We start from the raw sequence: 26,318 nt of genomic DNA, 5'->3' as shown, positions 1-26,318 counted from the left end.
GAATCTGTTTACAAGTCACGACAGAAAACCAGGCTGTGACTGTCACCTCACTGCAGTGGGAGCATCCTCATGGGGCAGGAACAGAGGACACTCAGCTCCATAGAAACACCTCTGGGAATCAGGGAACTGTTAAGGACTCATAAAGGTCATTTTAAATTGATGACTGTGTGACAGGAGAGCTGTGAAGGGTGAGGGGAGCAGAGGACACAGGTCCAGCCCGTCCTGCTCTCCCAGAGCAGAGATCCTCTTTGAGGGTCCATCGAAACCCGGGGCAGCTCCGAGGGGAGAGTCACAGGTGCCAAACTCCTGAGGTGGCTTTAAGTCAACACCAAACAAAGCTGCTTATATAGAAAGAGCCAATTCACTTAGCAGGAAGAAAAAAGTATTTGTTCAATTCTATACAGATTGCAGAGTTTGGGCTTTTAAAGGTACATTAGCACTCTTACAGCAGCAAGTGTTTACTTCTCCTGTCCACCTCATTTTCGCTATTATTGAAGATCCCCAGAGTCTTATCTAGATCCCAGTGGGTTTATACATTAACTCTCAACATTCCATTTTAAGGCAGAGTTTTAAGAAGCCTCTCCACTCCTATACCAGACCCAGGGCCATGAAGAAATGCAAGTGTAACTGTGTGAAAAAACATTGTGTCACAAAGACAGCTTATTCCAGCTTCCTGACCTATGAATTCGAATAAAATCCCATGTTACATTTTGCTACAATAAACCACATTTCTTTATAACCTCTTGGGAAAAGGTTCCCTTTCTCTGAAGCATTGCTTTTCCAGTGCAGCCCAGGATTTTTCAGTCAAAAGCAATCAAGCACTACTGTCCAAATCAGTTCCAATGCAAACTTCATGCTATGACTGTCATTCAGGAGCAGCACAACCTAAATTAAAGTCAGTGCAATCAGACTGCTTGATTCATGTGCTATTGCATACCAGAAATGCAACATTCAATAATTTCATCTATGTACCACGATATTCAAGTAAAGCACATCATCCATGAGAACAGTGCCTAGAAAAATCACTGCAAATCCAGTATTTGGTAACATATTCTCCCCATTTCATATTTCCTTCCTTCCCTTATACCATTCACAAGTGGTTCAATATTCAATAAACAGGAAATACAGATTGCAAAACCAGCTTGCTGTTCTCCATAACATTTTATCCATTAATCTGTTTAAAAACAGCAGAAAAATAATTCTTTATGATCTCATTTTCTACATCCAAAGTGACAGGCTTGTTGGCCTATTCCCTACAACCTACCTAAATTTTTCCTCTCAAGTATTGCCAAGGAGGTATTCATACTTTTCCAAGAGTGCACATCTCAGGCCTCTGACTGTATGGCTTCATGCACTGGTTGAATAAAATTAGAAACCCAGCTGAAAAGAAATCAAACATGTCACAGACATCTAGACATGATATTCCATTACAGAGATTACTTGGAAATGCTACAGTTTGATGCTATGGTTTCCTTCATTTAATTTAACATTACCTCAAGAATGTTAATCATCTCACAGCAGTAAATCCCAAGGGTTTTCCAGAAAACCTGGAACTCTTTGTTCATGCTGATTGGGATCTCCAGGGGATTAGGTGGTCTGTCAATAGAAAGGCAAAGGAGGGAGAACCATCCAAACCATTCTTTGAGGATCACAATGCCTCATAATCCATCATTAACAGCTTGAGGGGGAATCAGTAGTGAGGATTCACCCAGCATCACTTAGGCTGCTTTACCTGGATAGAGGTGTTGTAGTTATTGACTAGAAGTATCACCTGAGGGCTACAGCTGAGCCTGCCCCTCACAAGGTGCTGCACAAGCCTCTGGTAAAGCAGAGTCCCTGCCCTTGAGGGAGGGAACCCACCTTGCATGGGTGAGTTGGCCACGGTGGTCATGGAGTGGCCGAACTCCTCAGCTGCTGCTCGTGGTCAGCACTGGCTGGAGAAGGACATCCCACTGGATTGATAGAGCAGGACATCCCACTGGACTCCAGGGCATGATAACTCCCCACCAGCTGAGGTGCTACAGCTCATTCCACACGTATTTTATCCCACAGCAAAGGCAAAGTCATAAGCATGGGTGAAACACCTCTCAGTGCAGACCATGTCGAGATGAATTGCACCGTTCCTGCAAGAGGTCAGGAGCAGAGGTGAGGCTTGTTCCCAACTCCCTGCTGACACAGGGAAATTGGATGGTGTGTTGGAGCTCTGGCTCTCCTGTGAGTCTGTGTGTTCAACTCTCAGTCTCTCTCTGGAGAAAAAGAAGCTGAAACTGGCCAAAAACTGACCGGGGAACAGCAAGCCGGGGGCTTTCTCGCTCCCCTGCCGCAGCTGGGAAACAAATTGCTATCTCTGTGTGACCTTGAACAAGCTGCAAACTGCTTTGAAAAAGTTTTGCTCAGTTTTTCCTTCCCCCTCTCAGGCTCAGTTTAGAGGCACAGAAAGGCACAAGAATTAATTTCTGGGCATAGGGCAGTGATATGGGATACACATCATAAAGTCACCCCAAGACATTGGTCTGTGAACGTGGACTTCCCTCTCACATCTGTCCCCCATCTGAGGGGTCACAGACACACAAGGATAGCAAAGGCTCTAACTATTTCATCTCATAAAGAAAACAGGTTTGGACTCAGCCATGTGGGCTCAGGCTGCCAAGGAACTGGAGTTTCCCGAGTAAAAACACTTGTGCAAGCAATGGAAGCAAGAACTGAGTCTGGCTTCACAGCTTACCAGGAGAGAAATAAAGAGGAGAAAAGGAAAGTAAAATTTCTTTCTATCTCACGAGGGAAAAGTGAAAAGAAGTGGATGATGTGCCACTGCCAGGATTAATGAGCTCTAGAACACCTAATAAAAGTGTTCAGGGACTTTTGCAATTTCAAACCGAAAGAGGCTGTAGAGAGATTTCAATCTTTTCACACATCCTACAGAAAAATCAGAAAGAAAAGAAGGGATGCATACTTGCACTGCAGAGCAAAACACTCTGGGGCTCCGTGTTTAATTTGGAAGACAAAACAGTTTGCCAAACAGGGGTGGGAGCATTCATAGGACACAGCTACAAACTGTCTTCAACGGAAGAGATTTTTAAGAGAAACTGTCCTAGGCTGAGAGAAAAGCTTCTGTACTGCAGTGGCAGTTGGGTGACACAGGAGGAGTGAGTGCCAGCAGCCATCAGTGGGAACAAAGTATGGGGAGCTGGGATGGAGGTTTGTGGGATGGACACAGATGGAGCATGAGTATCATGTTCCAGTAGAAATAGTATTTCCAAAGTCACAGGAAGGGATATCCAACTTACAAAAGTCTGGTGGCTGCCAGAGCCATTTCACAGAATGAAGCACAGAGTGGTTTGGGATGGAAGAGACCTTAAAGCCCATCCAGTGCCACCCCTGCCATGGGCACGGACACCTTCCACTATCCCAAATTGCTCCAAGCCCTGTCCAGCCTGGCCTTGGACACTTCCAGGGATCCAGGGGCAGCCACAGCTTCTCTGGGCACCCTGTGCCAGGGCCTCACCACCCTCACAGGGAATAATTCCTTCCCAAAATCCCATTAACCCTCTGGCAGTTTGAAGCCATTCCCCCTTGTCCTGTCACTCCATCCCCTGTCCCAAGTCCCTCTCCAGCTCTCTTGGAGCCCCTTTAGGCCCTGGAAGGAGCTCTGAAGTCTCCCCAGAGCCTTCTCTTCTCCAGGTGAACACCCCCAGCTCTCCCCGAGCAGAGAGGTTTCAACCCAAGGACTGGCTGCCTACTCCCATAACTGCACATCACAGGGGGAGGATCCAGGCAGCCCAACAGCACTTCACACTGAGCAGTAGAACAGTAAAGCATTTTCTTGATCCGGCCAAAATCCACCAAGTGCCACAAGAGGCATGAGGAGGGAGCAGCTGTACGTACGAGCCCAGATGTTGTTTGAAGGGATTTTACAGCAAGCTCAGCAGCTGAGAGAGCCGACCCCACGATGCAGAGACACCCCTCAAACCTGCAAGGAGCCAGAGGACTTGTCTGCTGGCCAAGCAGGTAAGAAGCAGAAAGTAGACGTGCAAAGGGCACCACGACTGACAGGAGGATGAGCCTGGGCAGCTTTAAAAAACACAGCCCAAGGAAAAACCTGTTTGTTGGGATGGAGCCTGTTCCTGCACTCATGACTCAAGGCAATGGCACAGGAGAACCAGCTGGAACATGAGTCACAGGAGACAGGTACCAACCCACAAAAACCAGTCAAGGCTGGCCAAAAGATGGCAGGAGGGGCAGGAGAGAAAAACCCAGCCCAGATGGCACAGAAGGAAAGAGTTAGAAGACACAGAGTGAGCTGCAGCTCCACAGGGAGTGGAGCTACACCATGGGAGCAAGGCCCACTGAGCAATCCAGGCAGCCCAGCCCAGCCAATTCTCCAGGAGAGGATAAAGAACTTTAAAAAAAAAAATCACTTTCAATCCACTTCCAAAAAGTCCCTTCACAACTCAGTTAAAGCAAGTGCATCCCTCCTTGGCCCGTAAGTTCTGGGAAATGAAAACAGCATTGTCATGTGAAATGGACTGTGTTTATATCTACATAACTGTGATGTTTTACATACAAAATGTCGAGAAAAATACAAGGGCTGAGAAAAACACATTGTCTACACTCCACCAATAGCAGGTGGCCACCTGACATTTCTGGAAATAATTTAATTGCACCTAATGCATTAAAAAGGCCTTGAGCTTGTTGTGCATCATGGCTGGGCCTCCCCTATAAAGAGGCATAAACCTCCCCAGTTTCCAGTTATTCAGCAGAAAAGAGCTACAGCGCGGCTAAACTGGCTTGTGTTCATTCCTGCCGACCTCACAGGGAGAATAAATACATTGAACATCAAGAGGAGTCCAGGTATTACTCTAAGCAGGCTCTATATAATTACTAAAAATAGATGCTATGGAAAATGCCTGTGCTTTAAGGCACTGCAGCTTTGGGCCAAATTCCAGAGGCTGTCACAGCTGACAATGTGCACGTTTGTTCAGCAGCAGCACAGGCCACATCGAGCTGATTGGGGACATTATAATGTATGTTTTACTAATGAGTTTTATGCTGGCTGTGCCAAATCAGCGAGTTTATTTGGGCACATTCCTGCAGATTGTACATCGACTTGGAGCAGAAAGGAAATTCTTCACTTTTCCAGCGCTGTGGAATAAAGGGGATGTGTTCTCCCAGTCGAGGAACACATTTGGCACACTGAACAAGGGTCTTGAAGGCTTTGAGGAGGGTCTACTGCAGCATGATTAGAGTCTCTTGCATTTTGGAATGGACTTTTTGGGGGAGAAACTATTTTATCTGTCATATTTCCTATAAAATCGGGGGGGGGGGCTGGTAAATAATAGAAAAATCATTTTTTCTCACAAGAAAATTAGTTTGGAGCCCAGTGTTGTGTTGTGTCCATTAAAGAAGCAGGAAAGAGAGTGCCTCCCACTGCTCCTGCCCGTCACTGCCCTCCTCTTCCAGCTGTTGCTGCAGGAGGTGAGTCCTCAGCACAGGATAAAAGGTGATTGTGTCAGTAAGGCTGCATTGGGAGCTCTGTATTGGGGCTCTCCTTAAAACTGGACAATGACCCTGCTCCCTTGGCTGCTTCCCATCTTTGCCCCTTTCCAAATATGCCTCTCCCTCTCCTGGATGGCTGCAGCCTTGCATTAAGCAAACCAGGGAAGCTCTCATTGCTCATCTCACCTGTGCTAGAGACAGGAAAATCCAGTAGTACCTGGGCGAGCAGAGATGAGCAGAGCAGGTATCTGCATTTACAGCTCTGCTCCATTCCCTCTCTGGGCTCTAAGAGCTTAGCCAAGAGAGAAAACACAAGTATTGTCAGGCTGGGAGAGGAGTCAGCATTTCCAAGTGGAAACTTGTCCCGTAGGCACAGTGCAAGCAGGGGAGAAAACCTCATTTCATACAATTTGTCACTCTCCTTTGATTAAGTCTTAAGTTTTCCACGTTTTCCACCCTCTGTGCTTCTCCATCCCTCTCTCCCCGCAAGCCGCCCAGTCGCCCCTCCACAATTCCCAGATTGTGCTTTAAACAACAATACCCCATCTGAAAGGCCATTATGCAGATCCATGAATACATAATTCAAAATCCAGCTACCACAACAGTCGCCCTTAACTTTTTTAACCCCATTGTGGGCCGGGTGGCGACGTTCAGCTGCGACAGCCGACGGGGGAAATATGACACACGCAGGTTTTCCCACAGCCTTTCGCCCCTTCTCCAGGCTAATCCCATTGAGAGCACAATCCATCCCCTGCACAATGCAGGGATCCCCGCCGCGGGCCGGGGACTGGCCGCAGCTCAGCCATCCTGTGCCAGGGGGATCCCCTGCCACGGCTTGGATTTGGGGTTTGGGGGGGCAGGAAGAGCCTCTGTGCAGGGATCCAAGCCTGGCTGTGGACGGTGGAGCTGCTGCGTGAGTTGGGGTGTGAGAAACATTCATTTGTGGCACGGCTGTGAGAAAAACTGTGACTCCAAAAGTGCTCGCTGTGAAATGAAACACCAGAAGAACCCTACTGAACGAACACCCCAGTGTTCACACTGCTTTGGTTCTGCCTGTTGCCTTCCTCCTGCCTTTCTAGAGAACGCTGAGAAACGAGCCTTTATAATCAGTGTCCACACACCTCCAAACCAAAAGCAGCTCTTGTGGGGGTAACTGAGTGTATTTTGTCTTTGTAGCCCAGGTAGGCTGGCCCAGGGTGTCACTTGAAATCTGGCTCTGCACACTCTGCCACCCCATTAGCTTGCCCAACAGCCCAAACGCATCCTCAGTATCTGTAGAACAGCCCCTCTAATTTAGCCCCTGAATGACCATTTCTGATTAATGCCAGCCCAGTTTAGTGTTCTCAGTGCTTTGCAGGGGTTTCCCAGGCAGCCCCATTCTCTGAAGAGCAAACAGTCTCCCCCAAGGTAATTTTGGCATTTAAATTAAACCACACAGTAGCTGTGAGGCATTTTTGCCTATTTGCAGACAACTGCAGTCAAAGCCAGTACAGCAACTCTGTGCCCTGTAAAGATCCCACACAAGAGAATGGGATAACCAACTCTTCAGCCAGTGGATTAACAGATTGTGAAAAGCCTGTCTCTAAAATTCACCACAAGCATTTCTAATGATCTATGGGCAATAGGCTGATCTTTATTGAGTTTCCCACAAAGGTGAATTAGTGTCTTTCACTATGGCAACGGCAATAAAAGGATATAGAATGAGTCCAAAAGGTCCTGGCTGCTGGGGAAATTGGTTGACATTCTGCAAGCCTATTCAACCAGGAAAGGGTTTCATTACATGCTCTTCCCTCACGTTGGTGGCTCCCATCACGTGTTCCCCTTCAGCCAACAGCTAGGGATGGGACAGGAAAGGTTCATCTTAGAATCTCAACCACAGAACTGGAGAATAATTGAGGTGGGAAGGGAGGACTTTCAGGGATCAGCTGGTCCAGGTGCCTGTTATCCAAACATTTCCATTCAACTGTGTTTTTCATTCATAAAAATTCTCTTGCAATTTGTCCTTGAGCTTCACCTTATCTGTCATTTGCTTGATGGAGCAACTCCTTGGTGGGCTTTACCCCACCCTGCAGCACTCAGCTGGTTCTTTGCACTTACAGTCCCTTCATGGAATCACAGAATCATTGAGGCTGGAAAAGCCCTCTGAGATCATTGAGTCCATCCATCAACCCAGCACTGCCAAGGCCACCACAAACCCATGTCCCCAGGTGCCACATCTACATGGCTTTTAAATCCCTCCAGGGATGAGGACTCCACCACTGCCCTGGGCAGATGTGTCAGAGCTGGACAACCTTTTCTGTGAAGAATTTTTTCCTAATACCCAATTGAAACCTCTCCTGACACGGCTTGAAGCTGTTTCTTCTTGTCCTGATCCTTGTGCCCTGGGAGGAGAGCCCAACCCCCCTGGCTGCCTCCTCCTGTCAGGGACTTGTGCAGAGCCACAGGGTCCCCCCTGAGCCTCCTTTGCTCCAGGCTCAGCCCCTTTCCCAGCTCCCTCAGCCACTCCTGGGGCTCCAGACCCTTCCCAGCTCCGTTCCCTTTCCTGGACATGAGCCCCTCAATGTCCTTGTCTGAGGATGTCCTGGCAAGGTTGATTAAATATCATCCTCTGTTTTTTCAGGAGGAGGAATGGTGCTTCTGAATGATTTAGTGGCTCAGCACGTTCCTGTTGTCAGGCTTGGCCTGAACACAGCAAAATGGAGCATCACAACAGCTCTGAGGAGCCTTCGCTGCCAAAGGGGAATCCAAGCTGCTTTGTCAGAGCAAACACCAGCAGTGAGGAGGGACCAAGGCAGGGAGAAGGAGCTGTAAGGAGTGCTTGAGGTCACAGTCTGAGAGCCCTAATCAATAAAAATAAATGGTAATCTTCCCCCAAGGAAATGTTCTGTACCTTTCAATCTCATTTTGTCTGGAGCTGATCTAAGCAGAGGGGAAAGGCATTGACTTCTGTTACTTTTATTTATCGAAATGCTCTGTACACTGACTGTCTCAGCTCTGACTCCACTGTCATCTTACCTTACTTGAAATTCTTCCAGCTTGATCAACGATTTGTGAAGTGGGCCAGTACCACTTCTTCCTTCTACAGCACCATCAATAGAATATGCTCTTAAAGCACAGATCCCCCAAACAGCAGGGGAAAAAAGCCTTTCAGGATAGCAGCTGCACACTGCATATGTTTATGAAAAGAGTAAACATGAAAAACAGACACATTTGGTTTCAATTCACTTTGACTGACCCAAGGAGTCCTCCCCAGAGATAATGCACAGGTCAGCACATAAATTTTCACGTAAAGTGTGCATGATTTTCGCTGTGTGTTAAAAAAGCCAGAAAGATGAGTGGGGAAGGATCTCTGAGTAAAGACACTGACACTAAACTGGTTTTATTCGTGGGCTAATTCAGAGCAGCCATCGTAGCAGTACTCACCATGGCACAGCTCAGCCCGTGGGAAACCTGCCCCTGGAGGAAGAAGTACCTCATGTCACCAGAGGCAAGAGTCAGAGGCACAGACACAACACACGGAATAATCTCCTACCCTGCAAGGAGCCTCACTGCAGCCAACAGATGAAATCACGGGCTCAGATATCATTCAACACCGCTATCGCAACTTGATCCACGATTACAGCTTCTGGGAAAATGTTCCCACTTCTCCCATCCAGCCAATTTTTAAGCGAGTTGAAGGAACTTTGTCACAGAAGAGCAAATTTTATATTAGTTTTATTTTATATTAGTCTTTTACAGCAACAAAAATCTGGAAGCTGATGCCAGAACACGGTCCTTTTAATTATAACCAAAATGCTGTAATGTTTTACGTCCTCTGCTGCAAGGCTGGACCACACTGCGGTGTCCTGGCTCTCGTGGAGTCCACCTCATCAAAACATTCCTTGAGGGCTTAGCCTTAAGCATCTGTTTATGTGTTGTGCCGAGCCCAAGCCCTTCGAGGCAACTGCTCCTTTTGTTGATAATGGTGATAATTTCAGTGCTTTTTAAAAAGAAGCTCAAGTGGCCCCCAATTCAATTCTCTTACACTGCTTTGAAATTTGTAAATCCCAAATTCACTTTCAACAGAGATGTAGCTGGAAGCACAGGAGGACAGCCCTGATGGCCACCAATTTATCTTAACTCTCCAAATTCAAGCCAACTGCTCTCAGCATTATTCCACTGAGGAGGTGATATTGATGAAACTCAGCCAAATATGAAGGCAAAATCCCTTTTTTCAATTAGATTTTTTTTTTAACATCTCCAAAACAGAGTTCCACCATGCGACAACATCTTGAATTAATTGAGCTATGGGCAATCCTCGCTCTTTTTTGTGTACTATGAAATGTAGGAAACACAGATGCTGCCTGTTTAAACTGTCAAACAAGTTTCCTGATGGTAGCTCTCGTGTCTGCTACAAACTTGTTGGTTTAACAAACGTTGTGAATGCAAAGTTGGAACATGTGTGTAAAATATTCCAAGCTACAAACATCGGAACCATCAGAAACTCGGTGAAGGTTTGTACCAACTCTAACAGCTCCAAATTTTACCATTTTCTATTTCAAACACAACCACACTTAACTGTGAAAAACCTCGCCACCCAAAACAGACTTGCACAGAGCTGCAGGCAGCTAAGCAAATATTTGGCACACGAAAAGCCCTTCATTTTTCTTAGTTCAAGTTAACAACAAAAACAATACTGCAGGTAATTTATGGCCCTCCTTACCACTACAATCCTTGAAAAACAGGAGGATTAACTTGGTGAGACCACTGTGAAATCTCAGATAATGCACCTAATGGCCAGATACCATCTTTGCACACACATTTCCATAGGAAGAATTGCTGAGCAGTGTGCCAAGCGTGAGCTCTTGATGGACCTGACACACCAAAGGGACCCGAGCAGGTGTGCAGCAGGAAAAGGGACAAGGCCACCGGTGAAAACTCTCAGAAACAGGTGAAGTCACGAGAGATGTAGTTATTCTACTGAGCTTGTGATGTCAGAGGTAACACAATTAAGACAAACCATTGAGCTTATAAATTCATGTTCCACCCTAACTTCAACATTTTTTTGAAGGACAAGTGTTTACAGCTTGGCTATAGTATGTGGCTATGTCTCGATCCAGAGGATTTTTATTTCCAGTAAAAACAAGATGTATAAACAATCATTAGCTGTATTTTTAGTACCACCAGAAGGGTCAGGAGATTGTAAACCTGATTTTACTTACCATAAAATACAATAATGAACATTGGTACAGAGAGGTTTGAGAAGTATCCCAGATGTCGGCTGGGAGAGGAACTGGGGAACTGCTTTCTTCTTATGTCAGAGTCAAAATTATTAAATATCCAACTATTAATGTCAGAATTGAACTTTTTATTAAATACCCAGGTATTTCTACACATCACCAGTGATTGCAGGGCTCCTAATGAGGATGGACTGCTGACTTTTAAAGGCACCATGTCACTTGTGCTCGATGCAGAGTAAGAAAAAACGAACATGCTCACGGAGCCCATTCAGAAGCAGCTTGGTGAAGGCCAGATATGAGTGTATTTGACTTCCCCGGCCTCACTTTTAAGAAAAGTGGAGTTGCTTCTAAAGGCCTCAACAAATACAGAAGGGGAGGAAACCATTCCCACTCGGCTGCCTGGGTTTTAATCTCTTACCTGGCCCAGGGTCGCACTCAGGGACAGTGGTTCAGCCATGCTGGGAGACTTCAAAGCGCTCTCAAGAACCAGCAAATTAAAAAAGAAGGTTCCCATGGGGAGAGTCATGACATTGAGAAGCTGCAGCTCAGAGGCATTTTGGATCAATGTACAGCGTGCTGCTCATGGGGCTTAATGAAACAATTACAGCCCTGCCGCTGATTGCCTTTGTTTTGTCCCAGGAATCAATAGATTATCCACTGCAAATGTCAACGTGTTCCTGCTCTCCCAGGTCACTCTGCAAGGTAACGATGAACAGCACACAGCACTTGGCTACACTGCTTCTGAACTCCTGTTACAGATGAATGTATCCCTTTCTAAGAAGTCTAAAGAACTGAAAGATGCTCGAACGTGCAGAAGAAACACTGAGGGGACAGCAAAAACGCAAAGGGAGTGTGGATGGAAAAGCAGCTGTTAAAAAGTATCAGAATCTTCAGGCATACAAAGTGCATTCCTCTCTGCAAATGGGAGGTGTATTTTGACAACTTCACTCCTTTGGATTGATTGGGGGTTTTTTTAGGAGAGTTCTGTCTTTTCAGGAATGTCCATTTTTAATTTTAGCAAATCTCATTTTTCTATTTAATTGTTCTGCTTTTTCCCCACAGTGTAAATATGAACTATTTTTATTTTAAAATACAAGGCAATAAGAGAAAAATAAAAATTTAATGTATTAAAATCTGACCAAAAGAAGATGCAGAAGCTCCAATTTAATCATACTGCACTGGGTTCCTAGAATATCTCCATCCTATGAAACGGTGAATACAGGATTAAAACTTCCTGAATTCAGGAGGTTTGAGAGGATCACCTGGATTGATTTGAGGTGAGGGGTGTCAGGAATGATCCAAGGCCAGGCTGGACAGGGCTTTGAGCAGCCTGGTCTAGTGGCAGATGTCCCTGCCCAGGAAAAGCAGTTTTTCACTCCCTTTACCACAGCCAGCTTAGTAAGGAGAATGTTCAAGACATCTCGGATTTTATGGACTGCAAAAATTTCAGGGATGAGGATAATTTTCAATTTGAGGACACACACAGCAGCTGCTGCAGCCAGGCCTCTTCCACGTTTCTGAGCACTGCAACAATGTATTTGTGTGAAAAAAAAATAATTAATTTAAATTTGGGAACCTTGCTTTTTCAGCTGATGTGCCTTTGTTTTCACCTTGAGCAACAGAGACAAATACATTCACAAAACAAATGGGTTGCAGTGCCTTTGGCAATGAAGTGTTGCAGTCTCCTGACCTCTTATTTCACTACTAGAAACTTAATTTCGACATCATTTTACTCCCTGCACAGGTGAGAAAGAAATCCTGGTATCAAAGTAAGGTTAAGGATGAAAGAGGGATAAGGAGAGAGCAGAAAAATAATGCACGTTAGACATTATGAATGCTCCAGCTGCACACAGTTTGGTTGGAACGTGGAAAGGAGCAGCACCAAAAGCATTTTGGGACTGGTAAATCTGCCAGCTGACCCCTCTGCAATTGTCCTATGGATCTTGATTTCAGTAACATACTGGTAGTATAACATATCTAATAAATTCAGTGTTATAAAAATCTAGATTATTTGTCTTGAAACAGCTTTTAATCCTGACTTTTAATGAATTTGTGCTTCAGTCAACTAAAACACCACTGAACTCTGTCAACCCCACCCGACAATTTTAATTTTTTTTTCTGGTAGACCCCAATTAAACGCAGACTAAAAAATTAAACTCAGAGTGAGACGTTAAATAAAAGAGACTCAGAAAATTTGGATACCCAGACAAGAAATAACATTAATGCTACAATGACCTGCGCAGGCTGGAAATGCCATCTGGTGGTTGCAGGTTCAGAGCAGTTAAGGAGAGAAAAATTGTGTTTGCTGAGACAGTAAGGGCTGGTTCTCCACCGTATTTTACTGAAGTGTGGTAGATACACAGCAAATAGAGATCTGTGTTAAACAGAAAAATCAGTTAGGATAGTGACTGTAATTTGGAAACAGTAACATTTATTTGCCAATGTGAAACACTGAAGTAATTATTGCTTCAATTACTGGAGCAGCTGGCACTAGGGCACTGCCCTAAAAAAGTGGATCAGTGGGGCAATACTTAAGAAAGCTCAATAAATCATCTTAAAAACACAAATTTTGGAAAGGTAATTGGGATCAATTTACAAAAAACACAGCAGGTTGAGCTGGCAACAGTCCCCCAAAAGGTCTGGTGCTGCTGCAAAGAGGAACCTCAGCGATGGCCCTGCACAGGCAGGACCAATCAAACCAGGGCCACTTGCAACCACAAGGATGAAAATTAGATAGAGGGTATTAAGAACTTTCAGTATTTACGTATTTGCTGCACAGAATCAGTCCAAGGAGCTTTGTTAGAGATGAATGCACACAGTGAGGGATCCTCTTGGGGTGGTGGATGTGTCCTTGCTCCGCTCCTGGAGGAGACAGGCGAGAAGCAACAAACACTTTCTGAAAGTCCCATGCAGCCTCCACTTTTTTCTTTGCAGACATGGAGTGAGAATTCCAACAAAATTCATGTGATTTCATTCCTTAACTCAAGCTTTCTGCCATAAACGCAGTGCACTGCCCTTAATTTATTTTTCTGTTCCACAATGCCCCATTGATTCTTCCTGCACAATGACAATCAGATGTCACAGACAAAGGGAAATGAATGAAATCTGACACATTTATTTAAGCCTGCAGCAGACTAAATTATAAATAAATCCTGCTTTTTCTGCAGCACAAAGGTTGCAGACTGAGTGTCCCTGTGGACTCTGCTCTCTTCTCACTACTTAACAGACTTTCCAACACTTTCTTTTGTCCTGATAGCAATCTCTCAGCAGGACTTTTGGCAGACACATGTATTATGTGTCAAAAACTGAAGTGGAAATAACTGATGGGAAGCACAAAAATCTGATGGGAATAGTTATAATAAGGAAATGAATAAACATCAAAACAGTAAAATATAACCAGAAAGAATACAGCCAGAAAGCTTCTGAGCTGCTACTTGTCTGAGATGAGCAGTAAGGCCATTTTCAGAGTTAAGATTGTTCTGTATTAATATAGCCAGCATTCATATATGCTGTACTTCGGTAGATATGTTAATTAATTTCATTTCCATTCTTATTTTAATGCTGTTAGAAAACAAAGCTCTCACGAGATGAGCTTTAAATGTGCTATAAAATGCATATAGTAGATTAATTTCTAGAACACTTTCATTTAGAAACCCACTGAGCACAACTAGCTACACTGAGGATGAGTTACTATTGTACATCTGCTCCTATGATCCATCACTTTAAATGACTTAAAAAACCCAAACCATGTGGCAAGTGGAAAAGTAATCCAGCTTTTTTACACTCAGTATTTAGGACTACATACAGGAGGCTCTGGAGGTGCAGCTTTATAAATATATTGGGTACAAGATGTGGCTACAATGCTTTGGGAAACGCTGATGATTCCCTGAAAAGTGATGATTTCTGCCCTAAAAATTGCCTCCACCCTTCCAAATGCAGACTCTTCTGTCCCTGTAGCAGGGCTGGGACAGAATGAGCAAGATGAGACATTAAGGCTTGAGTGGAGATGGAGAGTCTGATCAGGACAGCACTTAATACATGTCTGGAGGATTATCTGGGACAACCAGGATGAGAAGGAATTCTGAAATATGTGGCTGATCAGGCTGGAGCTTCAGAGTGATCACCTGGCAAAGACATTCACAGAACTTCAAAAAGATTGATGGATGTAGACTCCACAAGAGCAATGGAACAGAGAAAGTCCAACCAACATTTCAAGCCATGGTGGTGCTGGGCTGTAAGAAAAGTCTCGTTCAGGAATCCAGAATTAGCTGGAATTCTGCCTCATTCAGTCAGAAAATGAAGCAATGTTTGGTTATCTTTATGCATACAATCCAAATTTCTGTGTTGCTGGTTTGGCTCTCTAATTCAGGACAGGTTTTTGTTCAACCAAGCTGAACTCAAATAAATAGCTACTCCTGTCTAGTCTCCATTTGTGAAAAGTCTCTTTATTTTATTTTATTCTACTCAGAAATTAATTATAAATTATATTTCATGCAATCTCTTCATTAACCTGGCTGGAACTAAAACTTAGTTCCAAAACAGGTCATGTGTGTTGAACATGATTTTAAACTTGCAGGTCCCCCTTCTAATCACTGCTACCCTTTGATGGATTCTTTGATTTTGCTGTTCACTGGACACTTGGTCAATCTCCAGGATAATGAAATTCCTACAGCCAAAGGCAGAAATCACATTCAGAGCTATTATTTCTTATAATAATTCACAAAGACTGGAAATAACTTTATTTTCTACACTTGCAAGTCAAACAGGCCTGCTAAAAAGCAATTACAAACTCAACATGCGGGTTCTTTTGCATTTACTGACATGTATTGATGCTGGAAATGTGTAAGCTTCTCATTTCTTTCCAATTAAAACAAAAAAATGGCATTTTTTTAGCACTGGTCACAACTCTGCATTCTCTTACCACCATCTTATGCTCATTTATCAACAGATGACAGAACAAGGCAACCTTACATTGGGGATTGACTCTCACAAACTAGCTACACTAAAAAAAAATCTTATAAAATAGTTTGTGCTAAGTTAAATATCTCTAAATTCAGTAATTGTCAATGACAATATATTAAACAAAACTGTAATAGTGGTGAATTTTCAGCTCCACTGAAGTCACAGGCAAAATTTACAGAACTTCATCCTCAGCCTCTGTCCCCCTTCTAAAAACAGGGATAGAGGTATCAGTCCACAAAAATACTGCACCAGTTTCCTTCAAAAATAACACTAAAGTGAGTCAGATCTCAGCAAACCACATCAGATGAACTCAGTCTTTGAGTTAATCTCAGTGTTGCCTGGTTTTGCATTTTAATATAAATCCATATTTGAGTTGAGTAAGAGCCAGGAGCCCAGTCTGCCGTGGTGCTGCAGCCCCAGTGGAGGTCAGAAAGTGAAAGCACCATTTCAGCCTCACAGGAAATGGTCATTTACCTCGAGTGCTCACACTAAGGACAACTTCAAGCTGTGCTCAGTTTTCAGGTTTATACTTCTCTCACTTTCCTTTAACTGCAGTCCTTAACAGCTCCCCAGGAGAAACAGAGCATCAGATAAAAGTCTAATCCAAGGCATATCAGTAACAAATACGGGCACAAGGAGATGGAGCTCTCCAGGAACTCTCAGTGGGGACATTAAGTCTGCTCCCTTGAAATTTAACAGAAACTTTAACTTCTCCAGGAGCTCAGCAAGGCCATCCTTAAATGGCTTTGATAACCTTTAAGGTTTTGCAATTCATAGTGAAATTCCTCAGTGCCTGTTAACTGATTTTATATCACATAAAGTTTTTCTCGTTTATTTTGGTTGCAAGCCATATGGACATCACCACTTTTCAGCATGTTGTGTGGGCAGAAAACATTACACTGTTGGACAGAGGGGTACAAGCATTTTCTCCACAAAAAGGAACTCTTCATAATAATCTTCACAGGGATTATTTAGTGGTTCTCCCCATGGCAGCAGGCTGAGGTAAGGCATGGGCAAACTAGAAGGTACAGTGCAAAGAAACTTCTCAGTACCAAGCAACAGATAAACACACACCAGATATGATGCTGACATGAATGACCACTTCTGTTGCAGACTGGGAGTAGATCAATACTATACAGCCCAATTAGTAAAACATAAAATGACTTTTTAAAGTTGCTGTTGAAGCTGTGCTCTCTATCAATAATAGTACAATATTGCAGTAATTTCATATCAAACAGATATGAAAAAACAAAGTTAAATCTGCATTGCACTTGATTCCCCAAGTTCTTACATCTGCTCCACATTAAAATTAATGATTAATAATATTGGCCAAGTGTTTAAAATTAAATCAATGAACCCATGAATGATAGGAGATGTAACCCTCAGAAGGTAAAACTGAATTTGTTTCCTTTCTGGGGGAAAACCACCCATATATCCTTGAATGAGAATCTTTGTTCAAAGGCTAACAGGAAACTCCAAGTTGATTCAAGGTAAATACCAGCCCCTGTTATCCAAGGAGATAAGAAACACAAATGCATTGGTAATGTTACAATGTTGTAATACATTACTGAATTATACAACAGTGTTATTTCCCCAAATTCCTACAACTTGTATGACTTGATAGGGACACAGACAACGTTCATATAAGAGATAGAGATAATAAAGTGCTTTCATAAAGGATCACAACTTCCTGTGTTTCCAACAGAAGTATTTACTAAAATGTTATTAAAGATGGTAACCCGTGAGCTGCTGCACCAGAAACAAAACAGTCAGTAAAAAAGCAGGAATATGATATTTAAGTCTTCCTGTAAAATTCTGCAGAAAAAAAGCACCTTCAACAAAACCCAGCAGTGGTACCTTATGTCTTTTTTTTGTTAGCATAGTTCTGAAATGTGCACTGAGAGCTCCAGGATAAACCTTCCGAGCTCTATTTCACATGAGCCATGTGCATTGAAATACCCACTCTTGTTAGACAAAGGATAAGGCTTATACCAAAAACCACTGTGCCACTTGGCTGCATATCTTTGGTATATTTATAGTGCAACTGTTCTGCTTCTTCTCTGAAGGGGAAAGTTTTCCAAAGCATTGCATCCCCTGCCACTGAGAACCTACCACGAACTCCTACACTCACTAGGACCTCTGACACTGACTTGCTGCTTTAAACTAATGAAGAATGGGCAGTGAAAATAATTTCTTCCTGTTTTCTAACCATACTGCTGAAATAAAATTGTATCATGCCAGAAAGTAAGAGCAGGGTTCAGTTCTCTTGCAAGATTTTAGGAGTGTACAAATGCGAGCATGAATTTTACAGCAATTTTTAATGACAGATACCCAAGGTGCTATTTGAAAACATCTGTAATTTAATGATTGTTAATCTAGATTTAGTCAACCTTCGTCTCTACTGCAAAAAAAAAAAAAAGACACCTGTTTTTCATTTTGCTTAGATACTTAGAATTATTCATAATGCATAGAAAGGCTAGAACTACTTAATTAAAATATACTGCAAGCGTGTTTCGCTAAACTTATATTGCTAAAGCCTTGCTGTACTGTAAGATTTACTGGAGTTGGCCTTTACACACAGTACCATGTATTGACATAAGCCTGGCTATACACCTGTGCCTCAGCCTGAGTGGGCACACCAGCACACGACTATGGTACAGATCATCCAGTGGCAGTGCAATGAAATGTGGCGCCATTGAAATGCCATTTCAGGGGCTCTCAACTCCTGAACAACAGCATTCTCTCTGAACACGTCTGTCCCACCAGACTTGCATATTGCTGAACGCTGGCTTCGTCACTTGGCCCCTTCCTCCTCTTCTTGTACACGTTGTAAGGCATCACGGTTCTCTTGTGGAGCACTCTCACCCTGCCCAGCTCCTTCAGGCGACCTTCATCGACTGCAGAGGCAATCAGAGAACACAAAAACCAGTTATTTATAGTGTCCACATCACCTTAATTTATGCCACTAACTCCAGTATGCATAATGAAAACCACATGAAGTGAGGAAAGTCATCTGCAGATGGAAGCAGAGCTGAGCTGCAGAGCGTTCTTGAATCGTGGCTGGAAACAAAACCCAGCCTGCAAAGGAACTGTGTTCACAATGAGTGAAAAGGTAAATTGTGCATCACACATTTCTAATGGTGATGGATGGCATTTCTAAAAACACCTCTACAGCTTGTATTTAAAAATTCACATTCATTTAATGCTCCTAGAGCCAGAAGTCAAACTCTATCTGGGAAAGACTCAAACAGAACCGACCAGGAGAGACTTGTCATTACTGCACCCCTTGCAAAACCCACCAGCACCAACTGGAACAAACGTATTAAAACCAGCAAGAACCCTCCAGGCTGTTTCCTTAGCTAAGGCACCAGGCAATAAACCACCTTCCCAGGTGAAACTCCCTGGCCTTCCAGCCCCAATCTGTTTTTCCCTCATTCATAGTGGTTTCTGAGTTTCATTCTAGGAGTTACATGTCCCTACTTCAAGTCTGATCCCTGGGCTCTGCAGATCAACAGGGTGAGCAGTGTAAGCACTCCCTGGGTGGGTACAACACAATTCCTCTTCAAAGATACACACACCACAGTTAAACCTTATTACCTTCACATACACCTTGTGACTTAATTTATCCAGAATCATACACATAAGAGTGTTGTTGAACAAGTTAAAACTTCCTTATTTTTATGAATCCCATTGATGCTCCTACTGCTGAATAATAATGTTATATAGCTGCTGTGTGTCAGAAAAATTTGCTCTACAGTGCTAGAAAACCCTTTAAAGAAACTCAGGGAATGTGCCACACATCTGAGGCCACTGCAGGATAAATTAATAAAATTATTACAAAACAGTAGGAAAAGAAATCTTGGACTTTTCTGAACTTTAGGTTCAAAAAGTCACCAAGAAGAGTAAACCCAGAATCTGAAACATAAGATTGAGAATAGAACCATATAAATTCCAGTAAGAATAGAGATGCTTACTGGAACACCAGTATTTTGGGACATAAACTATGCAAAGACTTACTTTTGGACCTTCTTTCTGCTTTTAATTAATGCTTCCTTATGTTTTAAGACAAAGGAGGTCATGAAATGCTTTTCTGTGCAAGACATTCTGAAGAATCTGCCCCCGTTCATCCAGAAATGGCCTATAAATTTTTTTCTGCTGATTGCAAGAATGTAGTATGTGAAACTTAATGAAGGCTGCTTTACCAAGTTTGGAATTACTTCATTACTTTTATCTGTGTTTTGGTTCCTGACATGAAAGCACAATGTGTTTCTTAAGACTTAACCAGGAAAACATGGTCTGAAGGAAGAAAATCTGAGTAGTACTTGCTAAGATTGTGCTCTCCACTAATTATGGTTGGCAATTGCTTTAGATAAACACCAAGTCAAAAATACTTTATGGCTTTCTCTCCCTCTTTGAAATCCATCAGGGTTTTGATGTGTGGCCAACACCTCCCTGATATCCCAATAGGTTGGTTTTACTACCAGCCCTTCTGCCTCTTCTGTTACATCCTCCTCCTTCCTGAGAGTTCACCAAGGAAAAAATTTGCAGGTTTAGCTTCTGGAGGTGACACAAGTGTAAAGTTATTTTAACTTCTTAAATTGGAAAGTTTCTATTTACTGCACCTCTAGGCTGACTCTCAGTCTGTGCCCCGAGAGGGATTTAGGCCAAGCTGAGCCCTCACAGCTCTGTGTCAAAAGCACTTTAGAGCTGTTCCCTACTCACTGTTTGATACTCATTGATTTCAAACACTCCCAAAGCCTGATACTCTGGGTGAGTTCATCCTCTGGCTTGCAGTGCTGCTGGCCCCAGATTTGATTTCTTTGAGTGACTAAAGCTACTGTACCTTTGGTTTCACTGCAGCCTTCCTGGCTCAGCTGAAGTTCTTGCTGTTCTTGCTGCTCAGCATTTGTGCCCTTACTCCACTTTTCCTCATTGCCTCCTTGCCATGAAAAATAACATTCCACATTTCTACAATGATTACCTGTTCTTCCACTGACTCCCCTCAAAATAAAAGCTTTAATAGCAAAAATAACCTTCTGTAAAGGCACTTAAATGTATGTAATTTAAACTCTATCTGAAAAAGAAACCTTTTACTGAGATCTTAAGTGTAAGTAAAATAATCTCAGGTACATAGTTAAGCTTTTAGACAAGGCAAATAGGAACTTGTGTCACCATCATAACAAATCTGAAAGTCAAAACTCAACCACCTTTCAGTTGCTTCTGGTCTGGAGGCAACACCATAGTAATTCAGGAAACTATTCCCTTTAAACACAATTTAAACATAAACAGAATAAATTTAAGATAATTTTATGGAAAATAAAAGCAGATTGGGCTCTGGAAAACTTTAACAAAGAAATTACTCTCCCAGTAAGAAAAATTAAGTATCTGCTCCTGTTGAGTGGCACGTGGTAAAATTTGCTTTCTATTCAAGATGATGCCAGTTGAATTCTAACAGGCCTTCCCCATGTGGCTGATGCTGGGATACAGCAGCAATCACAGTCCAAAATGAGACCAAATGCTTTATTAAATAAAGTTCCTTGCTGCAAATAAGAAAAAACCATCCTATATTTCCAAGCTTTAGTAAAGAAATTTTATTTAGTGACTTCCATTTCTGGAAAGACCCTGACTGATCCGATAGTGGAACAGTGTGTTAGGGCAATTTTAGTCATTACTGTAATTACTGAATGCAGTACTTTTACCACTAAAAAGTTTTTTAAAAGGACTTATTTTTTCCTCCTCACATTTTCTCATTTTTCACCTCCTGAGCTGTTGATTTATTGTAGTCTACAGAAGAGACACTGTCATTTGACATAAAAAACATACAAGGTTTCATCCCTTAATTCAGTTACATCTATCAATATAGTCTGGATGTTAGATACACAAAATACAGAGCAATCAATTATATAGATTGGAAGTTCCTGTAATCTTAGGAAACTGGGCAACTGCAGCTGCCAACTGAAAAGAGAAATACTATCCTCTAAGTCTCAGAGCTAAAAATACAGGTGAATTCTTGTTGAATAAATTACCTGTCACTTCTTTCTTTTCTCCTCTATACTCCTAAAGTAGCGAATTATTTATGCTGCAGTTGTCTATTGAAATTTGAATATAGGAGAGATTTCACTCATAATTCAACCTTGCCACCTTGATCCCATAAAGACTGCACAGAGGTGTTAAAATATTCTGTTCCCAGCCCCATACCACTGTTAAATGGAATTCACACATGGAGGATTTCCTTTCTGAAAACACAAAGCATATCAGGTATGTTGCTAAGTACCAGCAGGAAACAAAGCAAGGAGTAGGAGTGATCCAAAGCCTCTCCATGCAATGGCGTGGCTTGGCAGGCACTGGTCTGGGTTCCTGACCCAGCTCACACATCCACCTTCACCAAAAGTGCTCAAAGGCAGCCTCAGCCTGCACTCACCCCAAAAAAGGCTTTTACACTCCAGGGATGAGGAGGAACGTGAGGAGCAGGAAGCCTGACAACCTCCTGTACAATCCAGTCCTTATTTCTTTGCACAACCCAAATCAACTTCCCCCTAAAACTACAAGCTCCCTCCTGAAACCAAAACATCATTTTCAAATGCTGATATGCATTCCTGCTGAAATGCCAGCACGAAACAAGGAGGAGTGATTTCACCTTTTTTATTCACAGCAACAGCAAGGTGGACAGCAGTGTGCTTTTTCAGAGAAATCCAGAATTTCATGGTCTGGATTTTTTTCTTACAGCTCAGGGGTGGATTAGCATTTTTCTAACATTATTTTGGGAAGCCCACATCCAAATATTTTTATTCTTCAAGTGCATTAACCTTTATTATTACTACCTAATATAATCTGAAGTGAAAACCAGCTCCATCTGGTCAGAAAGCTGGGTAAGCACATGCAAAGCTGGACAAGGGAGCCTTGGAGAGTGGAGAGTGAGCTCTGCAAGAGCCTGGGAGCCAACACCACGCTGAAAAAAGGGTGATGGCTCAAAGGTTTCTGTAGCAAATTATACTAAATCAGCTTTTTGGTGGTGGCTGTTGGGCCAAGCTGGTTTTGATCAACAGTAATGAGGAAGGGCAGCCTGAGCTGCAGCATCCTGTACTGCTCCTCTTCAGAGCCATGGTACGTCTTCCCTCCTCCCCTTGGAGAGACTCCTCACAAAAATGACATTTTAAGTTTTTCAGGGGTATAATCTAGAGAAGGAAGCAATCTAACTTTTTTTTTAAAAGTGCTTTTTTCCATTTACAGGAAAACAAGTGAAGAAATAATTAAAAACAAAGTGACAAATTTATTGACTTTCCTATTTTCTAAATAGGAGAAAGGACAACTGCCAATTTCCAAAACAACCCACATTAGTCACAGGAAAATATTTCTTACATTTTCTGTACTCAGAATGGACTCAGAATTAGTAAGAAGCCTTACTGAGGACTGGCATTTCTAACTCACAGAAAGAAATGTGGAACTCCTGCTAAACTCTGAAATGTTGCTGGTTTTGATCATAAGTTTCAGTTTCTTTATTTGCTCCTTTAACTCCCTGGAATAATGAAAGCATTTGGCCCTCTTCACTTTGTAATTCTGCATCCATACTACATAGAGAACCTGGATTTTTTTCCCCTACTATAGAAGGATAAAACAGTGAAAGAAAGAAAAGGCAAAGAACCAACCCTAATTCAAAAATTAAAATGTTTAAACCTGTGCCATTAACTGAAACCTGTGATTCACTTTGAAAGCAGACACTGAAGGAAACTCACATTATAAATTAAGTTTTCATTTTGCTTAAAAATGGATTCTCAAAAGAATTATTTTTACCTCTAAGCATTAAATCCACAGAACAAGAAGTATGAAGATAAACACTTGACAACTGCTGCATTTCCAGCCCATGGATGTGCTGGAGTTTTGATTTTGTTTCATGTTGCTTGTGGCTTTTAATTTTCAATTTTGAAGCAGTTAGGATTTGCATAGTTTTTAAAGATGAACAGAATGTTACCATTTTTATAATCAAAGAAAAAAAAATAAAAATTCAATTTACAGGGAGATTAAAAGTTTCATGATACTCAAGCCTTCAAACTGAGGTGTAAAATTGATGAAAAGAAGCACCATCCCTTGCTGGTTACACTATGGTGAAGTTAATTTATCTGAGAAACACTACAGCCTTGTCGAATTTTTTTTAAAGAAAAGCTACATCTGGTTTACATGACCTTGTCACAGTTAATGATCAATGATTTTAAAACAAAGAAACTGCAAAAGGAAGAAACACATTAACTTTTCAAATTTTATGACTGAAACATAGGAGATACTAATTACTGGAAATCAAAAATTATTCCACTGCAGTCAGAAGCCAGATCTTTCTGACCTTTGAATTTAAGCTCATTTCTTACTCAATTTAAAGCTTAATTTCTTTTGTTCACCAGCAAAGTATAGGATGTCATCCTCAAAAACAAAAGGGACAATCAGCAATACCCATGAATAGTCATATTTATATAAAACAGTGAGCTGAAATATGCTTTTTCTCATATTGCTTCTTTCAAACTAGACTCATACATTAAGGAATATTAAAGACCCCTATGCCTTGGGGTACAAAAATACTAACTCAAACCAAAATAAGAGTACAGTTAAAATGAAGCATAAACAACAACACACAAAAATTCAACGAAAAGAATTCTTAATTAAAACCAGAAAGCACAAGTCACAAAGGAAGTACAGTAAAATGCTCAGGATATTCTCAATCAGCCAAATCTTTGCAGTTACTCTAACAAAAAAAGGGAACTTTTGAAACCACTGTTCAAAAAGAACATGTTTGTAAGTGGAAAAAGGCACCTTGATCAAAACTTTACCGATGGCCCTTAAAACAGGAGAATTGCAGTTTTACAGGTATGGGGATCCTTAAAATGGGCAAAGACAGGAAGTGGCAACGAGGGGAAATCCTGAAGGCATCTTCCAACCCAAAGCTTTGGGCTTTGTGCCTGGACTCCTACAACTGGTTTGTGATGTGCAGCTCCAGGCCGAGGAGCAGCAGCCGGATCGCGCAGCGGAACGCGCTCGCCCCGCTGCGCCGCGGAAACAATAACTCATTGTGCTGGGACTCCCGTTATTCCTGGAGTAAACATCAGCAGGGGCCAGTGGAAAACATTTCCTGTCAATGCAGCAACTCACAGCAGCTCGGGGGCTCAGCTGCAATTCACGGCTTCTGCCTTACCTGGAAACAATCCCTGACTGTGCTGCCCAGCACTAAAATCCAACTGGACACGTTTGGAAGAGATGCACATAAAACAGTATCTATAAAATTCCCAGTTTATTTGAGGAGCTCTCATAGAATGCAATTATTGTAGCCTACCTCAATATATTATCCTGAAAAAAGGTGACTGGGAAATGGCTACTGAAGGGCAAGATTTAAATCATAGAATGACAGAATCATTCAAACTGGAAAAGCACTCTAAGACCATCAAGTCCATCCATTCCCCTAGCACTGCCAATCCCACCACTAATCCACGTTCCCAAATGCCACATCCACACAGCTTTTAAATCCCTGCAGGGATTGTGACTCCAGCACTGCCCTGGGCAGCTGTTTCAGTGCTAGACAACCCTTTCCATGAAGAAACTTCTCCTAATATCCAACCTAAACTTCCCTTGGCTCATCTTGGGGCCGTTTCCTCTTGTCCTGTCAAGGAGTGATAATGATGCTCCTCCAAGGACTTGCTTTTTAGGAATGCAGTGCAAGAAATCCTATTAATACCAGGGAAAATGTTAGTTAAATGAGACTGAACACTTCCCATGTGAAAACAGTATCCAGTGCCTCCAAAGTCAAAATACTATGACCAAAAAAAAAAAAAAAAAAATCTAGTTGATGGCAAGTTGACAAAGATAACTTTTTTACTTTTAGATGTTCTTCCAGAGGACAAAAGGAAGTTGTCACTTCAAAAGAAGTTGAATCTCTAACACTATTCTTGATGACTTCAGATACAAGGAATGAGAATGTGAACTGCCAATGAAGAATATTAACTGCACACCCAGGGCACTTTGGGGCTTCTTTTTCTTGTTTTTTTCCTGTTTTAACTACACTTTTTGCTTATCCAATCAACTTGCAGCCTTCAGCTTAAGTACACTGTGCAGACAAGGGCCAGAAGCAGAACCACAGCAGGTACAGCTCTGTTTTGAAGGAAGGGGCCCTGTGAGATGTTCTGTGATTCTCTCTCATTCCTGTGCACGCTCTCCCTACCCCAGGTTCCCTGACTGCAGCCTCCAGGCCCTCAGCAGTCTGCACAAGGCAGATTTGCAGATCAGAACTAGCAGAGTCAAAGCTTTACAGGCTCATTCATGACCTGACTCATTTCTGGTGGACCCCACAGGCATTTCTAACACCCAGCTCTGATTCTGGGGAGTTTTATTTGCTCAGAGTCAGCACTGGGGAGCCTGACCAAGCTTTCTGCTTCATCAGTGTGTGTCCTCCACATTTCTCAGAACCTTTGTTAGCTGAGCTTTCCTGTTCCTTGAAGTATCCCAGTTATTTAGAACAATACAGGAATGTTCTGCATTTTGAGTTATTCATTTCTCTTCAGAGACAGAAGGGGAAATCATGGTTAAAATCCAACAAGCACTTGGAAACAGCACATGAAAGCAACTCTAAGTTGCTGGCTAACAGGGAACAAAAACTGCACAGAT

The 26,318-nt window shown here is 42.5% G+C and overlaps 1 protein-coding gene across 6 annotated transcripts in view; it reads right to left on the bottom strand.

Annotated features, from left to right (window-relative positions):
- Nucleotides 1-15,400: 15,400 nt before the first annotated feature.
- ATE1 (arginyltransferase 1) overlaps nucleotides 15,401-26,318 on the bottom strand; it is a 70,067-nt gene continuing 59,149 nt past the window's right edge. For all 6 annotated transcript variants that reach the window (XM_010408070.4, XM_039553710.1, XM_039553708.1 and 3 more), the window contains exon 12: nucleotides 15,401-18,574. In XM_010408070.4, coding sequence (XP_010406372.1) covers nucleotides 18,396-18,574 — 179 coding nt within the window. In that variant the 3' untranslated portion in view covers nucleotides 15,401-18,395. The remainder of the gene's footprint in view (nucleotides 18,575-26,318) is intronic.

This window comes from Corvus cornix, chromosome 6, assembly GCF_000738735.6.
Source record: "Corvus cornix cornix isolate S_Up_H32 chromosome 6, ASM73873v5, whole genome shotgun sequence".
Classification (NCBI taxonomy): Eukaryota; Metazoa; Chordata; class Aves; order Passeriformes; family Corvidae; genus Corvus; species Corvus cornix.
Note: the sequence above shows the minus strand (reverse complement) of the source record. Positions and strands in the feature narration are given on the sequence as shown.